This window comes from Dryobates pubescens, chromosome 10 (assembly GCF_014839835.1).
Source record: "Dryobates pubescens isolate bDryPub1 chromosome 10, bDryPub1.pri, whole genome shotgun sequence".
In the NCBI taxonomy this organism is placed as follows: Eukaryota; Metazoa; Chordata; class Aves; order Piciformes; family Picidae; genus Dryobates; species Dryobates pubescens.
The window spans coordinates 25,617,334-25,635,104 of record NC_071621.1 but is presented as its reverse complement, the minus strand read 5'-3'; the positions used below and the strand labels follow the sequence as shown (position 1 = coordinate 25,635,104).

The window sequence follows — 17,771 nt, the reverse complement described above, 5'->3', positions numbered from 1 at the left end:
TGAGTTACGAAGTACAGTGAGAAATGATTTGAACTAAATATGACTTCACAAATTTCCTTTGGAAAGCTAGGGGAACAGACCTGTTCTGTTTAAAGGGATTGTCTGCTGATAATGAGCAGATGGCTTTTGCTACTCAGTCTTTTTTTCCCTGAAGGGCTGCTTTTGTGTTCAGCATTATTGAAACACAAGTCACAATACTTCACAGTGCTCACTTCATCAGGAATGCAGGACCAAGATGAAGTAGGACTAGTTAGTTGTGTGAGACAACCTCACACAAGGGTGTAAGATGTTCCAGTTTTTTGATAAACTCTCTGGAAAAAAAATGTTGAATTTAAATGCCAGTATCATTGTCCTATCAGTGGCAGCTTGGGTGCTACTGCATTCTCACAGAGATGATTTCTGATCTCAGAGGGACGCAGCTGAGGCCTGTGTGAGTGGCTATTTGATTTCTTAGTCATGTTTAGTGTTCTGAACAAACAGTTAGGCAGAAGTCAGAGGTTTTATTTTGCCCTTCAAGATCAAGTGACCTGCAAGGTGTGTCAAGACTGACTGTGTAGTCTTAGGTTTGTCGCAACTGCAGTGTGAAAACTGGAATAGCTAATGAAGTGTTTCCCATGCAGGCAGTTTTGCTCTGATCTAATACACACATGCTACAGCTAAGCAATTTTCAGATTCTTTCACATACTTTTATTAAGTTGATGTTGCATTCAGTGATGAATGCAAAAGTCCATTCATAGTTTATCACTTTGGAAAAGAAGCCTGAAATGGTACAACTCGTTTATTTAAACATGAACTATACTCCAGAGCAGTAGGAACAGGTCTCAACACTGACGTACAAAATCTTGAATGCACTTCCAATGATTATAAATGGCTTAAGATAACACTTATGGAATAGTATACAGAGGGGGAAATTGCACAATACAATTAAAACAAGAAGGAACTTCCAGGCGAAGCGATGTGATTTTGTATTTAATTCATTTATAAAAGCCCATTTTAAAAAAGTTACTTCAAGTATTAAACTATAAATGGCAAGATGTTTTCTCTGTGCATAGGACTAGTCCTATAAGTAACATATAAAATACAATAAATATGTAATTATTACATATATCTTCTACACTTCACTTCAAACTTAAATACAGCTCATTACAAGTTTAGGCAACACAATTAAAAACAACTATGTGGAAGCAGAACAGCTGGGACATTGTGATTAGTGCAAATGTTGATGACCCTTGCTGGCAAATACAAAAATAATTGCAGAGATAACCCAGGGATGTTTTAATTCATCCAAGTTAAGAAGGGAACAGAGAGGGGGGCAGACTTCACAGGAAAGCTGCCCCTTTTCTGTGATAGTTTTATGATTGTAAATTACTCTTCAGAAAGATTTTAAGTTTCTCACAATAAAGCTAATAGCAACAGGTTAAGGTGTAGAAGAAACCAGAGAGGAACATGCTAAGCATGTAAGTTGTCAGCTATGCAATGTAAACACATGAGAATCTGCATATCACTATTAATGCTTTGGTGCCAGTAGAGGTGATCCCAATACTTCATCCCCAACACATCTGCTTGACTGCTGAGCATGTGTGCTCTTTCTTGGAGCAGGGAAGGGGAAGAAAGAGGGGGAGCCCACCCCCCCCAAAACCAAAGAAAGCAATTGTGTAAACATCAGACTTCACTGCCTAATGGAAACAAGATTCAAGTAATTGATGCAGAAAACAAACAGCCAAACACCAGTATAAATCAGCATTAAACCTAACTACAAGTGCAGCTTCATTATGTTTCATAACAGTTATGTAATTAAGAAAAATGCATATAAAAAGACATCCATATATACAAAATAAACTGATAGAAATGAGTGTAGTAAATATGTTCAGTTGTAACAAATCACTTTATGTGCAGCTGCTCTCTTTGGTGCCATTTAGGGATAGAAGAGCTTCTGATGTTGTACACCTTGCTACTTTTTAGGTACCATGAGAGGTGTTCTTGATCTGCACTGAGTTAAAGCACTCACTGTTGGGAGCCTCTCCTGAATCCCCCCATTATATGCAATTTCAGATGGTCTCCTCAGAGCACATACACTATGAAGCTCAAAGTTCTTAGGCTTTTTAAAATAAATATCATTGTTAGTAAATATGGTCACTCAGTGCTCCAGATCCAGGCAGATTAGCTATGCATCTCTTGGTAAATCTGCCAGATACTAACGCTGCTACAAATGCTTTCTTCCTCCTCTTGGGGCTCTGGTGAGCTACAGCCACATCATACTTCAGGGAGATCAAAAAGTTCTTAGGAGTATTGAATAGTACTGAACTTAACCAAAACCTCTACACCCCGAAAGATTATTTACAATATAAAAGAGCCACACAAGATCACATGAAGAAAGAAACAGCACCTGAAAACTGGCATTTAGAACTGGAGAACAGGACCAGTTTCTGAGAAAAGTGTACCAAAAGTAACTTGGGACCTGCAAATTCCACACTGGAGGGACAGCCGTAACAAAAATGTTGCCAAAATTTCTACTCTGATCACTGAAGACAGAAGTGCCCAACCCCCCCTCTTAAATGACCCTCTGAATATTTGGGGTAATACTGCAGAAAGTCAGTTCTGATAGAAACCTACAGCTCTTCCTGCTCTCCTCCCACAATATGCCTTTGGTAAAAGCAGCAACCATGTGTATGTCATACACTCCATGACTAAATAATCATAAGGGAAAAAACCAACTTAGTAGCTGCGTAGTTTTAAATATTTCCTGTTTATGGCTCTCCCTGCCTCATCTTCCCAGGGACAGGTTTATCATCTCAAGGCATGTCAGAAATCTTGCCCTTTACCAGGCTTCTGTCCTCACACCGAGAGCTCAGTGTAATTTTCTGTGCATGACTCTGTGTATGTGGACTTTTTTAAAAAGGAAAAAAAAAAAGCAGTAAATACTAAAAGCACAGTTTGTAACTACAGCCAGCGTCAGTTCCGAATTACAGCCAGTGTCAACTATTCTACAGTAACTGCAGTATGGCTTGTAACAGTAATTATTTTGATGGATCTAAAATTGTAAGGGCTGTTATTTTTAGTGACAAGCCAGGTATTTTCATGACTTGATACAAAGCAGGTTAAAGCACAAAACCAGGAGCTATGTAACCCACCACCCAAACCAGTTCTTTTCTCAGGATCCATCTCTCTTCTGGTCTCCTGAAAGGTAGGACTACTAGAAGTTTTCATCTCTGCAGCACATGGGCCAGAAGGACCCATGTCCTGGAGTTCCCTTACAGCCCTGCTACCTCTGCTGGCAATGATACCCAACTCTGAACTCAACAGCTTCCAGACAGCTGTTTGTCCTCAGTATCTTTGTAACCCTTGGCTTATTCCCTCATTTTGCCTACCATAGTGTTTGATACAGCATAGAGTGCTCTCTGCAGCCAGGGACTGCCAGGAAAACTTGTCCCTGCCCTGTACTCACTGGTGTGCCCTTAAGAGTTGATAAATACGGTTCTCATACAGAACTTCATTCCTTTGTATCAGTCTGGGGGTTCTCTTAGGAACCAGTGCCCCAGGGGGAATAAAGGGGTAGGGTGGTGACTTCAGAGAAATCCTATCTGAATATTTTTATCAGATTTCATATTTGTAAAGTTGATTTTCAGTAATGCCTGCCTTTGTACCAACAGTAAGTCTGGCCTCAAGGGTATCTTAAGTACACAGCTCTCCCTTTCTCAACTGCAACATGAGAAAAATCTGGGACAAAATGTACCCAAGATCTGCATAAAAAAAGTCAGAAATGTCAGCTTTTCATGGAAAGCCACTAAAATTCCCTTAGATATACAAAGAATTGGTTTCAGAAGACCAGCACTTGATAAAATGCACACATGGAATTAAGCCCAGTCTCTTTACTTGCATTTTTTCCTGAAGATTAACTGTCCTGACTTAAGGAATCACACAAGTTATACTGATTTTAGCCCACAGCACATGTACATTCGTATGGGGATAGATCAAGCACTTTGGGGGTGGGGAAGAGACCATATTGCTGAATCTGCTATTTCTCAGAGACAGATTTTGCTTATAGTTCTGCTAGACAATGAGAAGAAAAAAACTAAACCTTTCAGATTAATGTGTAGCAAATGTTTTTGTAGCAAATGCAATGTTTCTTGTGCAAAGTTTGAAGAAGAAACATTCTGCAACTTTCATAAAACATGCAAGTGTGGATCATTACTTCTGTCTCAAGAACATTCAACAGTGACCAAGTCATGTTCACAGATTCTCAAAGTGTTCTTGTTCTAGAAGATGAATAGATGAGAAAATTTTATTCTCTCCAAAGACAAAAAATACTTGTTTTTAAACCTTAAAGTATAGCTGATACCTTAGCATCTCCATCATAAACAGATTTGACTTAAGTAGCAATCAGTCAGAAACTGAACAGGTTCCTTCAGTCCAGATTATCAGCTCAGTCTGTATCAAAATTGCTCATGTATGTTTGCAATCAGCATCAGCTGGACATCAGAACAGTTACAGGGAAAACAGTATTTGTCACACAGAATTCCAATACCACACAAAGACAAGTAAGCAGTCTTCTTACAGAGTGAGTGGAACACCCCTCTGCCCCAGCAGGTGTTTGCTGTAGGTCTTGAGCATAGCACAGACTGTATTCCTCACACAGGAAACACATTTTGCCTTTTGTGAACAGGTACATTGCTGCACAAAGCACCCTGTCTTTAGAGACCTTGGCATCACTTCAACTGGTCTTGAAAGCAGCAGACTAAAGCACACAATTTTTCAGTGTGAACACATGTGTGATCCAACATTATTTTCCTCATAAATACTTGTTTAAGTGGTACTTAGAACCAATAAAAACTTGTGTCTTTATTAAAAATATAAAACAAAAGTATAAAACAGTATTTGTAAACCATCAGGAGTCCCATAGAAAAAGCACTGCTCTTCTAGTTCTATCTTCTAACGATACATGACTGCAATAAGCTTTTTCTCAAGGGTACTTTACCATTTTGTTACTGCTTCATACAGAACACTGCAGACATTAACAGAAGATGTAACAATTGTTAATTCCTTTCTGGATTGGTCTTATTGTTTGCTGACAGACAACGATTGGAAAGTAATAATCCACATCTTCTCAACTAAAATCCAAGTCTGCTTCAATGAGCTCTGTTCTTGACATGGTCTTAAATAAATCAAGTTAAAATGATGAGTGGGCTCAATCTTATATTCTAGAAAGCATCACCCCAGTAAGAGGCTTTTACATCATTGGCATTGCCTTGCTCCAAAGCACAGCTAGAAGAAATCCTCAGTCCTAAAAGACTTGGAGAGCTATGATCATGGGGTAAACTGGTTAGTAGTATGAGGAAAGAAGTCATCATCCAGTTCCTTCCCCATCACCTGGAGTTTGAACTACATATAGTTGCACTTCAGATCTTCAGACTCACCCTATGTTATTCCCCACCCCTCCACCCCCCTTTTAATTTTTTTTCCTCTTTCCCTTTTTTCTTTCTTTCTGTACACTGGATACTGGCTATGGAAGTGACTTCTGCAGTCCCTAAGGTATGAAGTTTGCCCATGGGGAGGTAGTAGTCTCTGCAATCTACCCTCACCACTGCAGCATAACAGAAATGCATAGTTCCCACTCTGGACCTTGTGCATCCAAGCAGGGCACTTCAGGATTTGGCCCTTTGGTAGCAATATATAATTCAGTGTTGCATAAATGCACATTAAGAATCTTAAGGCATGTCTTAACTTCCCTGCTCTGCAATAGTGCTTACATGAATCCATTGTACTGTGCAGAAACTTGAATTTCTTGTCTCTTCCTAAAATGTACACGGTCCATTTTCACTGATCAACTTCTTCCAAACAAAATTAAGTAATATTCAAGCTCAAAATGTGTTGCAGAAACCTAGTGAAACAAAAAGATAATTAGTGGAATTACATTATTAGCTTTTTAAAAGCAGATCACAGTTCAATGAAGCTAGGTTACATGTGATTCACAGGCTCCTGATTCAGGAGAACAGCTAACTTAAAACTCATAATAATTCTGGGAGGTGTGGGGTTTTTTATTTTTGTTTTAAACCTCTTACGTTTTAGAAGATTATCTGCACTAAGAATGTCAATCTGTCACCACTGACCTGTGGCTAAAATCTCTTGGATCCCAGATTGGCAAGAATTGCTCATTCATTGTGAATTAAATTGATAGATATGGGGGATACAAATTACATTTGCCTAGGTGAGGTATGGGAACTGCTGGCTGGGGCACTGGCTTTCTTTTGCAAGTCATGCTCTTTTCTCTAGAATAACCTGGGAACTTCACTCGTCAGCCATGACTTTGCTTGCTTCTGCTGTATGTTACAGGCATAAAATTGAAAACCACAACCCTGTCTGTTACCATTATATGAGCTCATGCATACCAAAATGCTTTTGTGTTGTCTGCAATTGTGCACTATTTACACAACTTCTAAAACTACAGAAGCTTGGGCAAGCATGATACAAAGTACACAATCTTCCTTTATTAATTTTGGCCAGACTTTAGAAAGAAAAGGAGGTCAGAAAGAAAATTCAACCCTAACCATTACCATTTAATTGTCCAGCTTAGGACAGGTAATGGTTAGAGCTGCCTCTCTAGGTCAGTGCAAAAAAAAAGATTAAGATTAAAAAGATTAGAAAAAGATTACCTTTTTCTAATACTCTATCAAAGGCTGCTGGGATTAACTACTCTCAGAAGATACCTATTCTTTTCTATAAAGTATAGAAAATCCTTAGCAACCTGTTCAGATCAGGTTAGTTTTTGTACAGCTAGACGCTGAAAGAAGTCCCTTGCTAGGGAGATTCATTTGCACAGCTACATAAAATGTTAAGTTGTAAAGGGAAAACTCATCATTGGCAGATTCTCATGGTTAAGTAGGTTTTTCAGAAGTAACATAAACTAGTCTAATTTTGGTTTTATATGAGTTTACACTGAGCACTCTGACTAACAGTCTGCACCACCTTCCACAAAGACCTTTTAGAAAGTTTTTAATTTTAATTGAAAACCAACCCCTTCCCCTATCAAAGAACAGGTCAGAAGTCTTATTTAAATAAAAAAAGAGGAAAAAGGAAAAAGAGAGAAAAAAAAAAAAAGGAAAAAGAGAAAAAAAAAAGGAAAAAGAGAAAAAAAAAAGGAAAAAGAGAAAAAAAAAAGGAAAAAGAGAAAAAAAAAAGGAAAAAGAGAAAAAAAGGAAAAAGAGAAAAAAAGGAAAAAGAGAAAAAAAGGAAAAAGAGAAAAAAAGGAAAAAGAGAAAAAAAGGAAAAAGAGAAAAAAAGGAAAAAGAGAAAAAAAGGAAAAAGAGAAAAAAAGGAAAAAGAGAAAAAAAGGAAAAAGAGAAAAAAAGGAAAAAGAGAAAAAAAGGAAAAAGAGAAAAAAAGGAAAAAGAGAAAAAAAGGAAAAAGAGAAAAAAAGGAAAAATAGAAAAAAAGGAAAAAGAGAAAAAAAGGAAAAAGAGAAAAAAAGGAAAAAGAGAAAAAAAGGAAAAAGAGAAAAAAAGGAAAAAGAGAAAAAAAGGAAAAAGAGAAAAAAAGGAAAAAGAGAAAAAAGGAAAAAGAGAAAAAAAGGAAAAAGAGAAAAAAAGGAAAAAGAGAAAAAAAGGAAAAAGAGAAAAAAAGGAAAAAGAGAAAAAAAGGAAAAAGAGAAAAAAAGGAAAAAGAAAAAAAGGAAAAGAGAAAAAAAGGAAAAAGAGAAAAAAAGGAAAAAGAGAAAAAAAGGAAAAAGAGAAAAAAAGGAAAAAGAGAAAAAAAGGAAAAAGAGAAAAAAAGGAAAAAGAGAAAAAAAGGAAAAAGAGAAAAAAAGTAAAAAGAGAAAAAAAGGAAAAAGAGAAAAAAAGGAAAAAGAGAAAAAAAGGAAAAAGAGAAAAAAAGGAAAAAGAGAAAAAAAGGAAAAAGAGAAAAAAAGGAAAAAGAGAAAAAAAGGAAAAAGAGAAAAAAAGGAAAAAGAGAAAAAAAGGAAAAAGAGAAAAAAATGAAAAAGAGAAAAAAAGGAAAAAGAGAAAAAAAGGAAAAAGAGAAAAAAAGTAAAAAGAGAAAAAAAGGAAAAAGAGAAAAAAGGAAAAAGAGAAAAAAAGGAAAAAGAGAAAAAAAGGAAAAAGAGAAAAAAAGGAAAAAGAGAAAAAAAGGAAAAAGAGAAAAAAAAGGAAAAAGAGAAAAAAAGGTAAAGAGAAAAAAGGAAAAAGAGAAAAAAGGAAAAAGAGAAAAAAAGGAAAAAGAGAAAAAAAGGAAAAAGAGAAAAAAAAGGAAAAAGAGAAAAAAGGAAAAAGAGAAAAAAAGGAAAAAGAGAAAAAAAGGAAAAAGAGAAAAAAAGGAAAAAGAGAAAAAAAGGAAAAAGAGAAAAAAAGGAAAAAGAGAAAAAAAGGAAAAAGAGAAAAAAAGGAAAAAGAGAAAAAAAGGAAAAAGAGAAAAAAAAGGAAAAAGAAATAAAGGAAAAAGAGAAAAAAAGGAAGAGAAAAAAAGGAAAAATAGAAAAAAAAGGAAAAAGAAAAAAAAAGGAAAAAGAAAAAAAAGGAAAAAGAGAAAAAAAAGGAAAAAGAGAAAAAAAAGGAAAAAGAGAAAAAAAAAGGAAAAAGAGAAAAAAAAAGGAAAAAGAGAAAAAAAAAGGAAAAAGAGAAAAAGGAAAAAAGTGATCCTAAAGTTACTGAGCTCACAAAACTCAATTTTTTATTTATTTTAACAAAGACAATTCCTTCCAAGTTCTGTTTCTTTTCCTTTTCTTTGAGGAAAAAAAGGGGGCAGAGGGTCGAAGGCAAGGGTGTGTGAATGACTCAGACCTCAGCATTTACAGTTGCTAGTTGTCCTCCAGAGAGAAAAAAAAATAATGCTTGTTTTTCCTCCAGAGAGAAAAAAATTAATACATCAAGAGAAGTTTTCATACATGCAGAATCACTGGTATTTCCTAAATGCAAAGTGCACACAGAGCTTTTTCATCTAAGACTGCTGTCAATTCCAGCTGTGACAAAGTAGTACCTATGCCTTTTTACCTACTGACCTTCCTTCCTCACTTGCACACAGCTTCTTAGAGAGCAGTGTACAGCCCACCAATATACAATTAAGACAGCTGAACAGTTCCTTAAGAACAGTGTTTCCTCAAGACTGCACTTCATCTTGAAATTGCCTATTTAGTGGATTAGATTATTTTCCCTGGTCAGGTAACAAATCCAGCACTATCCACTTCAATTCAACTTACAGGATTAGTCTGACTCAGATCCAGCCACCAGCCCCTGTTTCCTGTACTACAGGATTACTCTTGTTCTTGTCTTCTGGACAGCCATTCTGAATTTTATTTAGACTTTTCTATTACTCATCCAATATCAGGACACTCCACATGCCATGACTAGTGACTTTTGACTTCAAGATGATGTCTGGTTTTGTTTATGCACACATACACAGAAACGGCAATCAATTACGTTGGTCTTACCTGTTTTTCACTGAGATGGTTGGTTAGTAATAAGCTGAGATCAGCTTTCCAATGAAACTATAATATGCTTTTTTGCACCTAAAATGTGAGAGAATCTCAATTATGTGTTTTTGCACATTTGCACAACAAATAGCAGAGACTTCAAACCAGAAAGCACATTAATCGTGTTGTGCCTATTTTAGAAAAATCTTTTCCTCCCCCTAATCAAACACAAAAAAGATCAAAAATTGCAGATCAGGAAGGGTAAGAATTATCTGTCCATTGCCTTAGTGCGATAACTTGGTTTGTAGGAGAGAGAGCATGAGACACCAATTTGCCTTAACTTCTAAACATGCTGACTTGATTCTATGGAATAACTTTTCCTCCACTTCAACCAATTCCTAATGACTTTTTAGGCCAAAAAAAAGGGAACACCCACCACAAACGACAGACAGAATCATCAGAAGTGTTACAGTGCAGGCTAACCTGTTTTAACACTTTCCTCTTCGGGGCCACTTTCCACCCACTGACAATCACCAGCTAGCAATCGATTTTGTGATTCACTGAGTGGTCGAGTAGGAAAGGACTGATTGGTTCCAGAGCTGAAAAATAAGCACACTCAACAGGAATTCTGTAATGGTGGTAGATGTTTGACATTTGTAGAATAATGAAATTGTTTTAGGAGCACAGCAAAAAAATAGTAATCTACACTGACAACTACAAATGGCTCATGGCCCCTGGCCCCAGCTCTGATTCTCTATCTACAGGCTTATTCCAGTCATCAGTCTAAGCCCTTACCTGACATAGGCCATTCACAGCTCTCATGAAAAATGGCACACTGACAACAGTGCTACTGCCACACAGTTGAAATAAAAATCTAACCAGCAATGTCTGTAAGAGCAACCTAATGCTACTTGATCCCATCAGTAAATGCTAAAAGCCCTCTGTTGGATATCTTCCTTATGCAAAAGGATAGTCTGCTGTTTGCACAAGGTTCTGCTCTTGTGTAAATTCCACAGGTTATACTGCACTGGAAGCAACTTCTCAGTACTGCCTTTGAAACCCTCCAATGCCTCCTAACTCAGGTGACTGCTTGTGGTGGGTTAATGCCCTTTTCTGAAAACAAAGCTGGGTGGAGGGCTTGCGGGTACTTTACCTTCCCTGTGGGGCGTTTTCCCCTAGGAAGCTGAGTCTGTTCCACTCCCCCCTCCCTACCCAGCTAGGGTATAAAATGCAGGACGTCATAGCTGTTGGGTCTCCTTTTGGCTCCTGCCTCTGCTGGATGAGAGCTGCTGCATCTGCCCTCCTGCTCCTCAGCCACGTGGCCGGACCTGATCCTTCTCCCTGCTGCCTTCACACCTCCTCAGAGAAAGACTGGTTTTGTATTATTCTTTCTTGTCCCCTTCCCATCCATCCTTGCTCCTTGCCCCTTGTGAACCTTTCCTGTTATTGTTACATATATATGTATATATTGTTTAAAGAAAATTCTTCACCTCTCTACTTCCAAGCCGACTCCAGATTATTGTTTAGTGGATTTGCTCCTTACCCATTTTTTCCCCCCTTTCTGTTTTGGGGGGAGGAGGGGAAGTGGGGGAGAGATTCTCAGCCTTTCCCCTATCTGGGCTTTTAACTCCCAGCTAAGGCTCAAACCACTACACTGCTGTTGACAGTTACCTTCAGCTACAAAGTCTCCAAACTGTACATAAGACTTCTAAAATGTCAAATGTCAACATCTGCAGAAGTTTAACATACTCCTGTGTCTTTGAATCTTAAGCAGGCTTCCTGGAAATGCACTGAAGATACAAATTTGGAGGGATAAAAACTAACAAGCTAAAACTCCCTCCAGTGCTAAAACCCAGCAATAACCACAGTGATCAATCTATCTCTCTTGCTAACCATGTCTCAGCACCTCTAGTTTAAGCACATTGGAGGAGATTAAATATAAATAATACCTTGCCTCTCCCTTATTCTAGTAAGCATCTAGACTTTGTTTTCACTATTCAGTCTCCCCTTGGAATTTTTTATTAAGTGCCTATAAGCTCTCTTACTTCTGTTATTACTGTTTCCTTAGAGCAATATCTTCTCTTGTAGGTCAAAGCCTGTAAGAAAGTTTCTGCATTCAGCAGCACCATTTTTTAAGTCTTGATCTATTCTGTCCTTCTCTGAAGACTTACAAACTCAATCTGAGTCTTTAAAGTAGTACAAAACCCCCAAATATTTTGAAACAATTTTTTCTCCACATGAAATACAGAACAGTACAAAAGCATTATCATAAATGCTATAGTTACCTTTTGGCAGATTCATTTTGGCTTGGGACAGTAACTTGCTCTGGATCCATAATCACCAAACGAGTTGGAAAATTACACCCATCACCCAAACTAAACCAGAAACAAAGATTCAAATCACTGATTGCAGTTAAATTAACTGAACAAGAACCTCTGCAAAAGGCAAACACTACAGGCTCAAATAAATTACTTGAGTGCAGTGTTGAACTCCAGATCAAGACAGTTCTACCACTACACCAGGCAATCATTTAATTAAATCTTGGAGCTTAAATGACTCCCATTCTATCACTCAGTATAGATTGCTGAGCACAGCACTAGTCTATGTATTTCACAAACATCACTGTGTTTTGGTAGACTATAGCCTTAGTCTTCCCCTAAATTACTGTGCAGACATAGTCTGATTATCTGGTCTATAGCCCCAGAAGCTACAGCATAAGTAATATTCTGGTGGTCATTCTTTCCCTTCTGCCCATAATCTTGAGGTTAGCTAAGGTTATGCAAGATAAAACATGGTGGCAAAACAGACTGATCCATCTACAATATAGCTTGTCTTGAATCACATGAAAAGCCACAGTATTTGAGCAAAGAGGTGAGGCAAGTTACGATTGCCTTACCTCTACTATTTGCTAGCAGATCTCAGCTTCACAGATTCACCAACATTTTAAACAAGCCCCTAAAGAGGTGTTAAAACACAGCTCCTACTTCGTGTTATGACTTTTGGGAGCTTCTCAAAGCTTTCCAAATGTCTGTATTTGGAAGGCCCTTCTCAATAAGGCCCTTATCTTTGAACAAGAACCCTGAGTTTGCTCAGTTTTTGCCTGCACATTTTCCTTATACCAGTATTCATCATGCAGGATTTGCAAGTTGGCTTTTCAGTTGTGCTTTAGTTCTTAGGAGAAGAAAAAGCAAGACCAAAGTCGAGGAAGCAAAGTGAAAGTCATGAAAGCCATTTATTCCCTAATTCATTCCCATTCAGACTGAATACCTGGTAAAGATAGGGATTAACCAGTATTTCTTCTCATCTCCGAAAACCTCCCTGAGATTTTTGCTGCATCCAAGAGAAAAGCCATTTTTATCAGGGCCATTTCGAAATGTAGGTGCACGAAATGTTTCTGTAAAAGAAAAACATACAATGTCTCTAAAGTGATAAGGAGCAGGAGGAATGAATAAACAGCCTCTAATTTCTTTATTGTGAAAACAAGTGTCAGGCAAGCTGAGACAATCTTGATGTGTGTTATGGGGAAAAAAACACCCAACCTTATTCTTTAACAGAACATTTTCTCTTCCAGAAGCAATTTACCATGAGCACTAGGTCTAAACCCAATCAGGACAGCTTATTCCAGTTCTGCCAAGCTCTGAAGTTAAGAGCATCCTGCAGCATCACAGAAAGACAAGGGCTATTACATTAGAAAAGTAAATACTTCACAAACTATAGCAAACCACTCTCATTTTTCTAGTCAGTCCAGTTACACCCTTGACCAAGAACTGAGGGGACTCCTTGCTTTCCCCATAACAACAGACACATCAAAAGAAAAAAAGGACTTAACCCTCCTGCCAAGCAATGACAAAATTCCTTTTCTTTCTTCAAATAATTCTAGCAAGCTGAATTTTTTTTTTCCATTTTCAATCAACCAACTTATTTTTGAGGATAGAAATTTAACTTCCGCCTCAAGGTTTAAAATTTTGACATGTTAAGTTGCAGAAAGACCCACCAGCCACTTCCTAATAGTGATGTCAATTTTATTTCACAGGATTTAAGAATATGCTTCTGGATCTAGCTCAAAATGTTGTATGATTATAAACAGCAGAGCCTCCACTTTAGCTGGGGCCACCCAGCTGCCCGAAGTACAACAGGGTTACTAGCAAGTAGCAATTTGTGTTACATACTCAACAATATATCAAACCACAACAGAGATCTCGAAAAACCAAAGAAATTAACATTCATCATAAATCTTAATGCTTGACTGCAGCTGAGGACCTACACATTTTCCTATACATTTCACTTTTAATTACTTTCACCCAATATGCTTCTTATTGCACAATATTTAAAAGTTCTGTTCACATGCAGAGGCATATCCTGTAGGCCTCACGTTCTCTTCAACTCGTTTTTCTGGTCAAGGGACAGTTTCATACTCTAATTAACTGACCTATGGTTGATCTGTTTTTGCCAACTAGCCAGCAGTGGTAGCTGAAGAGGGACAGTATGCTGATGAAGAACATGGCTGCCACAAAGAAAAGGAACAGGACATGGAATTTTGCATGTGTATCTGGCAATTCATTCTGGGGAAAAAGAGAGAAAGAAATTGATGTGTTAACATTTTTTAACAACTAATGGAATATTGCCTCTAAACACTTCCTGCCACACCCATTCTGCTATAGGTCTTTCACTTTAGGTTTCCCAAAGGAAAAAAAGTGTAAGCCTGGCTTTCTTTTCCCGAGTTTAGTAGCATACATTTGTCTATTTTTAAATGCACAGGAGGGGGCAAAGAAGAGAATTTCCTATACTAAAAACACGTGAACTGTGCAGCCACAGCCAGAGAGACATGGGGAAAACATGTTCACTTTTTCACTTTCTTTGAAAGGAAGAAAATACAACAAAAACATCCAGACCCTTTCCTGCTGAACCTTATTCTGAACTGGTATAAGGAATGTAAAGAGAAGTGGCTGTCATATGTTTCCAAAACTGCACAACTGGGACGGATATTCATTTTTGATGATCTTTAAGGTTTAGTCAACAAGCAACATGTAACTAGCAAACCAAATTTGCCATGTCTGACCGGGAGTGATTCACCAGATCTACGTGAAAGACAATTTCAGTACAACTATCATGTAAAAAATAACTCCCTGCCCATATTGGATAGTTGATTCCACCCCCAAGCCCAACTATTTTTAGGCTTGCACTTTCAAGAGGCCAACAGGATTTGTAATAATACTGTTCCAGTTTTATATCCTCAAAATCACAGCACATTTAAGTAGCTGACCTTTAACAAGCACTATGAAAGCAGAGAGGCTATTTTCAATCAGCTGTTTAGCTAGCATTACTGCCATTACTTTTTCCATTAGCTCATTCAGTACACTCACTTATCTAAGGCTGATTTTTTTTTTTTAGACTAAAATACATTTCAATCAATATTAAGTGCACAGAGGCATATATCTCTCTCTGTACGCTGCCTATGTTCATAGGCAACAGATCACAGATCTCCTTCCTTCGGTGATGGTGTAAATAGACACCATGAATGACCAGATTAGAAAACTTACAGTAGGCACAGTATTTAAATAATTACAGCAATATTGGGGTTTACCTTTGGACAATTCTCTGCAGCTTTCCTGCGGCAAAGCTTTGCGCAAACAAAGACAATTTATTAAACACTAGCATTATGTTAAGACGAAGTGTTTGAAAACAGCACAGGCTTTGTTAAGAACAAAACGGTTGGTGTGCACACGTGCTCTTGCATGTGCCGAGTTCCAGTGCCCATCAGCAGCCTCAGCTCTCGTTCTCCGAGAGAACAGAGGAGAGAGTATGTAAGAGCACACTACTAGCTTAAAGGCTTGAAGTCTTCTGACGAAGCATGGAAGTATTGCTGCTCAGATTGTGGCTAGATCACCTTCCAGTGGTTCCTCTGCTTGAGCAGCATGACTACACCCAGTGCTTTCTTTGCTATTTGTTTCCATCACAAATAAGCTTTATGGGAATATGATCAAATTGTTCACACAAGTCTGAAAAGCTCAGAATATTCCAGAGGTGTAAAGCAATGGTCTATACATTACAAAATATTTCTGACTTTAGAACATATCTATGACCATGAGATGTAGTTTCAGTCAAAACCATAAAAATAGAATAGTTTTCTTTGTCAAAAAAAGGAACCCGTAACATAATAGTGCAGATTTTTGTCTTCCCAACATCCTTCAATACTGAGACATGTTTGTGGGCTACATTGTTAGCATAAGATCTGAAATTTAATCAGGACTTAATACAGCAAAAAATAGGAATGTTTACCTTTTGAATTTCAAGCTCTACACCTAAGAGTGGTATTAGCTGTCTAAGCTAGAAGTTGGCAAATCTGTTGTAGGCAAGATGACATTAATCTGTGCAGAAAGCCTACGCAGAGCCCAAGCGTTTACCTTTGTGTCAGATATACAAAGCACTTTCAAAAATGCTGGCTACCACTAGGTCATGCTACAGCCAGCAAATGACAGCAGAATTCAGACCTCTGAACTCTAAAGTTCAGTTTACTCACTGCCTGTTTGTTGTTGTTTTTTTAATGCAATTTTAGCTGGCTCATTTGTGCAACAGTCCCTCTCCCTCCTGCTGTGAGGGTATGTTGCATTTTGCAGTTCCTTGAAATTGAGGCTACCAAAATACATACTCCAATTTCTGCATGTTCCTAAGCTTCATGTTAAAGCTATGATGACTTTTCCTACTAACTTCTATTTCTATGCTGCTTCTGGAATTGCATATTTAAACAAAACAGTTCTCTAGAAAGAAGTGGGTTGATGGGTTGGATGCGATGATCTTGAAGGTCTCTTCCAACCTGGTTTATTCTATGTATTCTATGTATTCTAAATCTCAGGCTAGTTGATTTTGAAGCTCAAAGAGCAGGAGCAGCTTTATCTTTGTGTTTTCTGTGGGCCAGAAACATGTATGTTTATTTCAGCTCTTATAATTCTTTGAATTATGCATGATTAATCTACACGATCCCCAGGGAGCATTTACCTCTTCTGACTACCCAATTTCAGCCACTGGTTTTAAACTTGCAGGAGAACTGTAGAACTGAAGCATCTTTCAAAAAAGGTCAATTCCTTCCTGGAGAGAAGCATGCAAGTTTTGAGCATGTATAACAGGCTTATTCACAGTTGGGCTCTAGCAACAGTTCACATGCCACAGCATGTGAAGAAAACAGTGAAACTTCAGACATCAGTTATTTAAAGTCATTATGCTCAGCAGCAGCACAGAAGCAGACTCGCGGGTGAGACAGCTTCAAGAACCCACAACAGGAACCAATTTGCACAATAAAATTTGTGCTGCTTAGCACACGTAATAAGACTGAAGCCAGTCTAAGGAGTCCCCTACAAACTCTTTCACAAGCTGAGGGTCATCTGAGTGTACAAGGTCATAAAAAACTCCTAACAAAACCCACAACAAAAAAAGTGCTATCAGAGCTTGACTTGTTACTTACCTTTTAGTAGCAAGATCTAGCTTAAATCTACAAAAACTCAAAAGTCCTGGTAAATGTCCTTATATGTATATGCAAGAGTAATGAGTTCTAACTAAGGATTTGGAATAGCTATTTCCCCCCGCCCCCCCCTTTTTCTTTTTTTTGAGTATGGGGGTTTGGTGTTTGGTTGGGGTTTTTGTCTGTTTGTTTGTTTGCTTGTTGTTAATGTAACCAAGATTTCACAGAAGCCTGTGAGATCTACCTGGAGCACCCATCTCAGCCTTGAATTAGTTACACTCAGAATTGCCAAAATAGTTTGGAGGACAATGAAAGCAGCTGGAAAATACAGAGCTTTCAAGGGGGAGGGAGCGTGGCAATAATCAGAGCAGACACAAATAACGCACTGGGAAGTACCACCATGCACTATGTAAACAGGGCATCAAGTACTGGGCGTTCAGCCAGTGCTGGTGCTTGTGTCAAATCCATTTGGTGAAACAGAGGTTTTATCAGCTTATTTTAACTACTTATTAGATAGAAAAAAAATTTCATAAATATAGGGAAAGTAGTTATAAGCAAAAATAAAACTCCATCAAAAAAGTAATTCATGTTCCCTTGATTTACACAACAGAAATGAACAGCTCCATCCACATGTAATCCTGTGGTAAATATTTACAGCCAGTGTGCTTGTTCACTGTATGCACAGTATCAAGATCTTTCTTCAGCACTCCTGCATACAACATAAAAGACAGGATGTAGAAGTCTTGCATGGGCAAGTGACAAAGACTTGTTTCAACACAAGCAGGTGTGTGTGTCTTACAATGTTTGGAAGGATCTGCATATCTGTGTTGTGTCTCTACAGATGTATTATCAACAGTGCAAAAGAATGGATCCCTAAAATTTGTGTAGTTAGCTTATATACCATCACAACCTCAT

The 17,771-nt window shown here is 37.8% G+C and overlaps 1 protein-coding gene across 1 annotated transcript in view; it reads right to left on the bottom strand.

Moving 5' to 3' along the window:
* Positions 1-5,444: 5,444 nt before the first annotated feature.
* ZDHHC20 (zinc finger DHHC-type palmitoyltransferase 20) overlaps positions 5,445-17,771 on the bottom strand; it is a 44,108-nt gene continuing 31,781 nt past the window's right edge. Inside the window, exons 8-13 of the mRNA XM_054164495.1 lie at positions 13,830-13,962; positions 12,668-12,794; positions 11,686-11,775; positions 9,884-9,999; positions 9,419-9,496; positions 5,445-5,878 (exon numbers count right to left, since the gene is read on the bottom strand). Coding sequence (XP_054020470.1) covers positions 9,459-9,496; positions 9,884-9,999; positions 11,686-11,775; positions 12,668-12,794; positions 13,830-13,962 — 504 coding nt within the window. The 3' untranslated portion in view covers positions 5,445-5,878; positions 9,419-9,458. The remainder of the gene's footprint in view (positions 5,879-9,418; positions 9,497-9,883; positions 10,000-11,685; positions 11,776-12,667; positions 12,795-13,829; positions 13,963-17,771) is intronic.